Source organism: Triticum urartu, chromosome 1 (genome assembly GCF_003073215.2).
Source record: "Triticum urartu cultivar G1812 chromosome 1, Tu2.1, whole genome shotgun sequence".
Lineage (NCBI taxonomy): Eukaryota > Viridiplantae > Streptophyta > Magnoliopsida > Poales > Poaceae > Triticum > Triticum urartu.
The window spans coordinates 55486454-55497896 of record NC_053022.1 but is presented as its reverse complement, the minus strand read 5'-3'; the positions used below and the strand labels follow the sequence as shown (position 1 = coordinate 55497896).

General features: G+C 44.1%; 1 protein-coding gene across 1 annotated transcript; it reads left to right on the top strand.

Annotated features, from left to right (window-relative positions):
• The first annotated feature begins 8239 nt into the window (after nucleotides 1-8239).
• LOC125555573 (B3 domain-containing protein Os03g0212300-like) lies at nucleotides 8240-10553 on the top strand. Its single transcript, XM_048718507.1, has 4 exons — nucleotides 8240-8460; nucleotides 9480-9551; nucleotides 9641-9923; nucleotides 10029-10553. Exons 2-4 carry the CDS (start codon nucleotides 9489-9491, stop codon nucleotides 10217-10219), a joined length of 537 nt encoding a protein of 178 aa, XP_048574464.1. The 5' UTR covers nucleotides 8240-8460; nucleotides 9480-9488; the 3' UTR covers nucleotides 10220-10553.
• The last annotated feature ends 890 nt before the right edge of the window (nucleotides 10554-11443 follow it).

The window sequence follows — 11443 nt, the reverse complement described above, 5'->3', positions numbered from 1 at the left end:
GTTGATTGTCTAGCATTACTCTGCATCTTATCTTCCCTGCCCTCCACTTTCTCCAAATTATCATATCTACATTTACTCTTATCAAAATGTTGAATAAAGCCAATGCCACTGCACACGTTGATGTTTGCATTCCTGTTGTCAGTACCTTTTGCCTTGTAACCCTGTACTTGATTAATTGCTATTTGATTATGTATCATCAGTTTGCACCTGAGCTTCATTATCCTCCATTTCTTCCAATATTATTTGATCTACATTTACTCTTTGCAAAATGTAGAAAAATGGCAATGCTTATAAACAATTTTCTTTGGGGAATTTATTGAATTATCCTTCCATCAACATGGAGATGGGCTTTGTCCAGCCCGTGTTAACATGTAATGTAAGTTCATCCTTCTCAAGCCTTCAAACTTTGTTCTATTATAGAGTTGGATAGGCATCATTTCTTCACTGCTGTTTACTTTGTTGTTTACATCTGATTGGATGTTTGCAACAACTACCAGTTTTAAATTATAGTTGTAAAAACATGTTCCTTATGCAGAACAGATCCATTTTTTTGCTTATATAATTGTGAAACCTGTGACGTGTCTCGTTTTTTCTCTTTCAGAGTCGTAGCTCTTATGCTAGGCAGAACTTTAGGGAAGATAGTGAGCCAAATCATATTGAGGACAACGAGATGACCCCAAGGTCTTGTCTTGATGAAGATAGTGAGTCGAAGCTACTCACCAGTAGGTGTGAGACAACCTCTGTGCAGTCGCTGCCTCAATCGGTTCGACTGCTTCAGTCTCAACTTAAAGAGGAAAGGCTTGCTTCAGCTTAGCTCCGACTTGAAGTCAAAGATGCAAAGAAGATGTCAAAGGACCGCCATGCGCACTATCGTGCCATACAGCTAGGGATGGAGCATGTATCGTTGACACAACTGAGGTCTCATAAGCTTCTTCGGCTGCTTGCGGGGCCTGTCTTGTAAAGGCCTAGTGCCTTCTGAAGTGCTCTCAATTTTGTACATTCTTTTGTCTGCGCGTTTATATGCACTGGTGGCGACCTTTGATGCCTAGTGTATGTAATACACGGTCACATTGCGCTTTACTATCACGGTAGCGAACTTTGATTCCAAGTGGATGTAATATGCTGTAATTTCTTTATTGTATAGTCTAGGTTTATTCTTTGGTCGGTATGCTGTAATTTGGGCCGGAAGGTTCAGTGGATCTCGGTGTTGTCGGTCTTCAGGTCGGCCCGTTACTCATATGGGCCAAAATATGGGCCTATAATCATCTTGGGCCATTAGCAGGTCTAAACCTATAGTAGTTTCCCGACTTTTACAGGCCGAGTAAAGTTCTAGCCAGTTGGGCCAGAGAATACCATGGGCTTTTAACAGGTTAAAACCTAGATTGGAATAGCGTTGGGCCAAAAAATTCACGGGCCAATACATGCCAAAACTGCCTAAGGCCCATGTTTGTCCCAAATAGGACGAGCAGTTAACATGCCAAAATATATCTTGGGCCAGTTTGGCCCAATAAAATTATGGGCTTTAAGCAGGCTGGTATCACTACAAGAAATATGTCAACTAGTGACCTTCTGTCAGTGACCCTGGAAGAATTGGTCATAAATTTATGACCATTTTAGACCAATAGGTCAAAAGCTGTTGGGGGGCTCCAAACCCTAACCTATAACGACCATTCTGGTCAGAAAGGTCATAATGCCATTAGAGGAAATGGTCGTAAAGCGGGAAGCACTGTCCACTGCCTCATGCCTAGCTGATAACGACCAATATAACATGGTCACTACAATTGAGTTTGAATGAATTAGGATGATTAGGCAGCCACCTCAGCAACCTCGCTTATGTGTCACTGTCTAGGTGTCATTTTTGCTTAAATGTTAATATTCAACAACAGACGGGGCACACACTAGCATGCAGGACCCATTTGACAGGTGGGGCCGAGTGCTTAATTCGCCCAAAAAAGAGGCGCGGGGCGAGACTCGAACCCATGACCTCGCGCTTGCTTCGCTCGTTTGCTACCGCTGGTCTAGAGAGGGACAGTTGCTCAGGTATGGGAATTTATCTATACATTATATAAAACTACGGCTCTCTCGTATCATTGACAAGTGGGACCTTCTGACCAGGTGGCATCGAACAGAGCAACACTGACAGGCGGGAACCATTTGACAGGTGGGTGAGCCACTGACATGTGGGTGAGCGAGCGTTTAATTCCCTAAAAAATGTGCGCTAGAAGGGACTCGAACCCACGACCTGGCGCTCATTCGCTCGTTCGGTACTGCTGGGCTAGAGAGGGATTGTTGCTAATGTGTGGGTAATTTTCTATATACTATACAAAACCAGGGCTCTCTCGTATCAGTGACAAGTGGGGCCTACCGACCAGATGGCGGCGGGTGGCATCGAACAGAGCAACACTTAACGTTTTTCTAGGTCTTCCGACCAGGTGGCGGCGGGCGGCGGCGGAAGCAACCAGCAGGGGTCGCTCGGACGAGGGCGGCGGGCGGCGGCCGGCGGGCGGGGCCGGCGGCCGAAGCAACCAGTAGGGGCCACTCGCCTTGCCCACGACCTCGCTGCAGGTGACCTCGCCCACGGCCTTGCGGCGGAAGAAACTAGCAGGGGCGGAGGCGGGGGCGGGGGCGGGGCCCACGACAGGAACGGCGACCTCGCCGCTCGCCTCGCCCGCGCATGGGGGACTCACCGCCGCCGAGCATGGGGGAGTCGCCACCGCCGCAAGCAGACCTCGCCCACGTATGCACCCCTCTCCTTCCCCCCTCCTCTTCCGCCTCTCCTCTCTGTTGATGTCAATGATTTGATGTAGATTTGTTAGCAGAATCTCCACACACACATAGAGTGATTTGATGTAGGTTTGCTGTAAGCTTGGAAAAATCTCTTGGAAATGTCATTGATGAATTTGGTAGAAATTGTGAAGAGAATTTCTGTTGATGAAATTATTAGGAGAATTGTTTTTGATGAAATTGTTAAGAATTCTTTTGGAATTCAGTCAATTTTTACTGGTAAATTATGTTGTCAGCAATCAATAGAACAGAGCTCGAGTTGGTCTTTCCCTGAAACAGGATCCTGGGGTTGATGTAGATTTGATGTTACACCTCTGAAATTTCAGCCTCAAATCTGTGAAAGTACCTGAATATTGATGTAGATTAGATGTAAACTAGGAAAACTCTCATTGATGTAGATTTGATGCAGTCTTGGAAATGGCATTCATGTAAATTGACAGTGGTGTTATTGTTGGTGGTTTAACCAAAATAGTTCTTAGTGGCAGCATATATTGTTATTGTTCGTTGTTTAACCACCTCTGTTTTTTGTGAACCATCATGTTTTAGTTAGCTTTTTATTTTCTCCCATGTGAAATCTGTATTTCCATTTAAACTAATTTTTATTGCTCCCATGTGAAATCAGTAAACCATGTGAACTGGACTAAAGTAGTGAGAAATTGGAAATAGCTAAATGTTGTGCTTAGGCAGTTAGCATAAAAGTTGGGTGCTTACCTTATTTTCTAGAATTTTAGCTTCCATTACTTCCATCCATTTTCATTAATTAATGTTGGTGCACTTAAATTGATTTGCTAAGTTGCAACAATTTGTTGTCTTTGGCAGATGGACAGAAGCTGGATTAGAAAAGGAGTTAGAAAGTTTTCGAAAGAACATATGAAAGGAGTTGATGATTTCATGGCATTTGTTCGCGCAAATTTTGCCAACGATGCTCACATTCTTTGCCCATGCTGCGAATGCCTCAACCGTCCAAGAATGGCTCAAGGAAGAGCGGAAGATCATCTGCTTCTTAATGGGATGTCCAAGACATATGATAGATGGATATATCATGGAGAACCTTTAGACAGTCAACCTCAACATTTTGAAGCTGATACAGAGGCCCCTCATATGATGGGTGGTGGTGATGCTGGCATTGATTTCATGGAAAAGCTTTTGTGATATAATGCTATTTTGGAGGAAGAGGATGGGCATGAAGATGATAGGATTCCTGACCTATTGAAGGATTTGTACGGTGCTGAAGATCATGCTGATGGACAGAAGTCGTTGTGTGCTGAGGTTTTAGAGGAGGTGAAGCGCGCAGCTCATGAAGGGGGTAAATTTTCAAGATTTACCTTCACCATGAAGTTACTCCACATCAAGTCTTTCTACCGGATTACCAATGCCGCATTCAACGCAATACTATGTCTTTTGAGCTTGCAATTCCCTGATAGTTGTGTCCCAGATCTTATGATGAAGCATTGAGCATAATTCGCAGGCTGGGGTTAGGTTATGTGTCAATACATGTGTGCCCAAATAACTGTGTCTTGTTTCGGAAGGATTTAGCAAAGCATGACAACTGTCCAAAATGCAATGCATCTAGGTGGAAAGATGCTGATGGGAAGAAGTCAATACCGGAGAAGGTACTGAGGCACTTTCCCTTGATACCAAGGCTGCAGCGGATGTTCATCTCGAAGAAATCATCGCGTGAGGTACAGTGGCACATGCTGAAGCGGCAACCTGTGGAGAATGAGCTGAGCCATCCAGCGTACGGAGAGGCATGGAAAGAGTTTGACCGTATACATTTAGATTTTGCTGCAGATCCAAGGAACATAAAACTTGGCATTGCCACATATGGGTTTAATCCGTTTGGGAACATGAGCACGTCTTATAGCATGTGGCCAGTTTTTGTGGTGACGTACAACCTGCCACCATGGGCATGCATGGATTAGTCCAACTTCATGATGTCATTGCTTATCCTGGGTCCAGAGTCTCCAGGAAAGGATTTTGATGTCTTTATGGAGCCCCTCGTGGAAGAACTGCTCTAGCTCTGGACTGGTGTACCTACATATGATGCCTTGAGTCCGGAAGAAAAGTTTAATCTACGTGCTGCAATCATATGGTCCATCCATGATTTCTCGGCTCTGCACACTCTGTCTGGGAGGATCATAGCGGGTTATCAGGCTTGTGTCCATTGTGACAAAGACCCTTGCTCAAAGAGAATAAGGAGCAAGATCTGCTATATTGGGCACCGCCGCTTTCTTCCCCGAAACCATCGCTGGAGAAGAAGCAAAGATTTTAATGGTGAGAATGAAACCCGTGACAAGCCAGCTGAATTCACTAAAGAAGAGCTGGAGCAGCAACTTGAAAAGGTGAAAGATGTGAGACTAGGAAAGCTGGCGAAGAAAAGAAAACGCGAGGAAGGTCAATGTTGGGACCGGAGGTCTTGTTTGTGGGACCTGCCATACTGGGCTGATCTAAAATTAAGGCATAATCTCGATGTAATGCACATTGAGAAAAACATATGCGAGAATCTGCTAGGGACGTTTCTGAACATTGAAGGGAAGACAATGGACACGGTTAGTTCTAGGCTTGATTTGGAGGACATGGGCATAAGAGAAGATTTGTATCTACAACACAATGAAGATGAAGATTCATTTGAAATGCCACGAGCATGGTATACAATGAGTAAAGAACAAAAGCTTGCATTCTGTGAATTCCTAAGAGCGGTGAAATTTCCAGATGGTTATGCTGCTAACCTAGCAAAGTGTGTTACTTCTGATGGATTCAAGCTTTCAGCACTGAAAACTCATGATTGTCACATCCTCCTCCAAAGGATTTTACTGGTGGGCCTCCGAGGAATCATGGACAAGGATATATATGAAGCGGTTGCTGAGCTAGGAAATTTCTTTAGAGAACTGTGCTGCAAAACACTCAAGTTAACTTTCCTGGAAGGACTTGAAAAAGAAATCCCAATTATTCTTTGAAAGCTCGAGAAGATTTTCCCTCCAGCTTTCTTCATCGTGATGGTCCATTTGGCGGTGCACTTACCAAAAGAGGCAATGCTTAGAGGCCCTTTGCAATATGGTTGGATGTACCAAATCGAAAGAAGGCTGCTTACTTGTAAGCATTATGTGCGAAACATGGCAAGACCTGAAGGTTCTATTGCTGAAGCATATGTCGTTGACGAGTGCTTGAATTTTTGCTCTAGATACTTTGGCGATGTGGAAACAAGATGGAACCGTCCGGGCAGAAATAGAGAGCGGTCTGATTTGCAAAGTGGTGATGTCTCTGTTTTCAACCATGGTGTGAACTTTCTTGGAGCCTCACAATACTTGGGGGCTGGTGATGAGTATGACAACATGGTTTGGTTTGTGCTCAGCAATTGCGCCGAGGTTCTACCATATATCGAGTACGTTATATCTTGTGCACTCATTATATATTTTTTCGCTTGGGTTGGCACCAGCCTAATGTTTTAATTCACATGTTTTGTTGGCATTGCAGGAAATGCAAGGAAGAGTTAAATCAGGAAGAAAGCAATATCCATGTTAATAAAAGGGTTGCCAAGGGGTTTGCTAAGTGGTTTAAGAATCATGTGAGATCTTTAGCCACATGTTTTACATTTTTTGTGTTATTCACCAATTGTTAAATACCATTGTTTGCTAAATGGTTTATTTGTGCAGATTGGAAAGTTGCATGAGGATAAGAAGGTCAGTGATGATCTATTTGCTTTGGCATGCTTATCGGATAAGCGACTGAGAGTGTATTCAGCATGCATTGCTGACGGTGTCTGGTACCACACCGTTGACCGCGAGGAAAAAAGGAAGACATAGAATAGTGGAACCGTCACTGAGGGGTCACATGATCGTGAGATCATTGACTTCTATACAACTCTAGTGCAGGCATCCATCGCTCGGTTGTCTTATTTCGCTGTGACTGGTCTGAGCTTGGTAGCAAGAAGAAGAGAGACTCTTTTGTCAAATATGATGGCCACTTCAAAAGCATCAACACTGCAAGGTGCTAGTATAAGAGTGATCCCTTTATTCTAACAACACAAGAAACAATGGTGTTTTATCTGCCAGACACTCTTTTGCACGGAAAATGGGGAGTTGTGCAAAACTTTGAGCATAGACACTTGTGGAGTGTGACTGAAACAGAAGTGGAAAAGGGCCCCGGTCATGGTGGACTAACATACCAAGATGATGACTCTACGGAAGTTCTGTTGCAAGTTGATGATGACTCGATGGATGTTCCGGTGCAAAGTAGAGTTCGAAGGGACCGGGAACGTGTGATCGTTGGTGCTGCAACAGTTGAAGGCATCAAGAAAAGAAGAAAGGTGGTAGTGGATGGACATGAGAGCGAGGATGAGGAAAGCCGGACTGATCATACTATGCTGCAATATTGTAGTGATGATGAGGAAAACATGAGTGGGCATAGAGTCCCTTGTTTTCGTATCGACGACGATGAGTAGCGAATGGACTGGCAAAGGTAAATACTATTACTTAATGTTCTTTGTTTTGGTATCTATGGGACTGGTGACCTGATGTGATCAATCTTCTCTCCAGGTAGAAAAATCCTTGAAGATTCTAGGAGCAAAATGATGATCCTGATGGTTGTAGCAAGATGATGATCCTGATGGTTGTAGCAAAATGATGATCCTGATGGCTATAGCAATAGTGATGTAGTTATCCTGATTCACAGTGCTTTAAGATTCCAGCAGCAAAATTGAGATGTTATGCTTGCTGTTTTGAACTAAATTGAGATGTTATTGTAGCTGTTATGCTTGCTATTAAAATGTTGTCTTGTAATGCAAAAGATTGCAAAATGATCATACAGAAGATTTTTTGAACATCTTTAGTTCAAGTTTTGGTCAGAATGTTGTCTTGTAGTTGTTGTGATCATTTAGTAGTTGTTGTGATCATCTTGTAGTTGTTTTGGATAGAATGTTGTCTTGTAGATGCTATTTTAACTGAATTTTGGTCAGAACTGAAGATGCTATTTTAACTGAATTTTGCTTCAACTGAACAGATTTCATTGTGAGCAAAAAAATATGCGCCAGTGGGGACTCGAACCCACGACCGTGCGCTCGTTTCACTATGTTTCTACCACTGCGCTAGGACTGGGCTATTAGTCTTCCACTCTATGCCAACCTTTTTGAATATATCAAACTAGTCAAGTATCAAGCACACACCTCACTGACAAGTGGGCCACTCGACCCACTCGCTGACAAGTTGGCCATTTTGCTATTGTACCCAAGCTACCAAAAATATGCGCATGGCCAAAAAAATATGCGCGTGCAGGGGCTCGAACCAACGACCGTGCGCTTATTTCACTGTGTTTTGACCACTGGGCTAGGAAGAGGCTGTTGGTTTTGTAATCTATGCCCACCCTTTTTAATATATCAAACCAGTCACGTAGCAAACACCAAACTCGCTGATAAGTGGACCCGCTCCCTCTCTTTTCCCCACTTCTCCTCACCACTCGACCCGCTCCTCCTCTCCATTGACGGCGCCGCCCACCGCTGCCGGCTCCTTCCTCTCCCACCGCCGGCCTCCCCACCGCCACCGCCTCCTTCCTCTCCCACCGCTGCCGACTCCTTCCTCTCCCACCGCCGGCCTCCCCACCGCCACCGGCTCCTTCCTCTCCCACCGCTGCCGACTCCTTCCTCTCCCACTGCCGCCGACTCCTTCCTCTCTCTCTCTCGAGGTATGAATCCTTCCTCTCTCTCTCCTTCCTGGTTGGATTAGTTTTCTGCTACTGGTTAGATTAGGGTTCTTGCCATCACCTAGATTGGATTAGATTAGATAGGGATTGGATTAGATTAGGGTTTGATTTGGTTAGGGTTTGATTGGGACTGCATTAGATTAGATTAGGGTTGGATTATATTAGTGTTTTATTAGTGGGCATTGATTCAGTTAAGGATTATGCTATCAAGTATGCTTTGTGCCTTTTGATAAGAGTGGGAAGTATGTTGTCAAGGATTATTCAGTTAAGGGTTCTTGTCAAGTATTCAGTTAAGGATTCAGTTAAGGAATTAGATAAGTACAGATGTATGAGACACTTGGTATGAGCTGTAGAATGTTCTGTGCCATTTGATATGCAGCAAGTATGAGCATTATGAGGCAGTGAGACACTAGTGTGTTCTAATTTGTTTTTCTTTTTGTAATGTCTTGCCCGAGTGGCTAAGCACTGCTATGTAGGTGTACAAATACAACGTGATCATGCTAAGCACTGCTATGTTGGTGCTTATGTTCTGATGTGTACAAATACAATTCTATCTAGGTGATTGCACTGCTAAGATTTTCTTGGTCTCTTGTTTTTTCTGTTTTGATGTTATATTCATAGAAGTTTGCATATGTGTGCATCATGCAATGTGATCATGTTAGCTCAAATGATCATAATCTATTGATGATGCATGAAGTATTTCCTGCTATAATTTTCTTCAGTCACACTGTTGTTTTGCTATGCTTGATAAACCTGAGACTTCTTTCTATTTTAATATTGAAACTGTTGTTTTGTTGTACACTATTGGTCCATTTATAATAGATATGGTTCTGTTCAATTTATATTGCTGTGTTCTAGTCAATTTATAGTAGATTTTAGTGTTGTTGCTGTTGGTGGTCACCTGATGATGTTGCTGTTGCTGTTGATGTTGATGTGCTTGTTTTAGTGTTAGTTTATTATGCTATTGATGTTCTTGTTTAATTTACAATGCTGCTTTTCAGATAAGTGAGATGGCTGGCTTGGAAGGTTTCGAGTTCTTCGAGATCGTAATTGAGAAATCTTGCAGTAGGCAGGTATGTTTATCATCACTCATTTCTTTATCATCACTCTGCTGTCTAGTGCTTCATTGCCACAATTAACCACTGCTTGACCCTCGCTGCAGAGGCTGCCTGACAAGTTTGCGAAGATGCTCGTCGGCCGTGAGCCCCACAAAGTGAAGCTGCTGGAGGCCGGCAGCGGGCTTCATAGGCTGTGGGACGTGTTGGTGGTGTTCGATGGTGAAGGCCACATGTACCTAGGGCCCGGCTGGGAGCATTTCGCCCGCGCCCATGAGCTACAGCTCGGGTACTTCCTTGTCTTCCGCTACGACGGCGACGCCACGTTCACCGTGAAGATGTTCGACAACACCATGTGCCGCATGTACTACCAGCAGGACGACGATGCCAGTAAGCTCTCTACCTCTCTTCTTCGTGTCCTTTTGGCTTTCTCTACCAGCACGACGACAACACCATGTTCACACTTTGTTGCATTTGGCCATGCAATGGGAGCAGCAGCGGGGATGACGAGGAGCAAAGAGGGGATGACGAGGACCAGAGTGGGCAAGAAGAGGAGCAGAGCGGGGATGACGACCTTGCTATGGTGGTGGCTAACGACGACCTTGCTATGGTGGTGGCTGACGACGACCCTGCTATGGTGGTGGCTGACGACGACCTCGCGATTGTTATGCCTGACGCTGACCTAGCGATGGTGGTGCCTAGCGATGACCTCGCGATGGTAGTGGCGCCGGCGATTCCACAGCTGGGCGACAGGACCATGCCCATTGTGGTAGAGGAGTACATCCGCGTTGGGATTCGCCACTCTGAGCGCATCAGGTTGATGAAGGAGAAGAAGGAGGAGTGAAGATGTTAAGAAAATGAAGTGGGAATGTTAAGCATGTTAGGTTTAAGCTTGTTAGTGTAATCTGAACATGTCAATGTTAAGTATGTAAGGTTTAATTTTGTGCATGCTCATGGATGCTGTATGGCAGTGTCGTCCAAACATGTCAATTTCTTATCAATGAATATTTAATTTGGTAATTGATGGGAATTGAAATTTTTTATGCATGCTCGTGGATGAAAGATAAAATTATGGGTTTTTGTGCATGCTCATGTATGAAACAATATAAGTTTCATTTTTTGAATGCTAAAACATGACTCAAACCCTAGCCACAGACGACCGCCGTTACGAAATCCGCCGGTTTTTGAAAACACCGTAATAAAATTCAAAAACCGTTTTTCATTTTCGGAATGCTAAAGACATGTGTTTTTTCATGAAGCGGCTACAAGGTAGGCATTTCATCACAGAATTGACAATAGGTTTGCATGGCTCAAACCCTAGCCACGGACGGCCGCCGCGACGAAATTGACCGGTTTTTCAAAACACCGTAAAAAATTCAAAAAAATCAAAAAAATGGGAGACCTCCGCGTCACATCATCAAATGTGGCCTACCAACTAGCAAAAATACTAAACTTGCAATACAGATGTTTTCTTGAAAAAGGGTTCTCAAAAACGAACTACCATGAACGAAGATTCATGGCTTTCAAGCCAAACTAGCAATGATATGGCCGACTCCGATGAATAGTTTCTGATAATATGCCCAAATTTGGCGCATGCCTCCATCTTGTGATGGCAAACAATGTTGCCAAAGTGAGGTTCCAACTTGTTTAACAAGAAAGACCGTTTTTAATTTTTTGAATGCTAAAGACATGCGTTTTTCGCGAAGCGGCTACAAGGAGGGTCACCCCAAACGGCGCCATTCCATGTCTATCTCCAAGTAGACCCTATTTTACGGACGGTCGCCAAAAAGCATGCATTCCCGACCCTCGTAGCTACTCCCGGCAATTCAGACCACCTTCGGCCGATTCAGCTGGAACCGGCTGGAATTTGAACTGCGGTTCCTCCATAGCTTGCCCGTTATTTTTGCCAA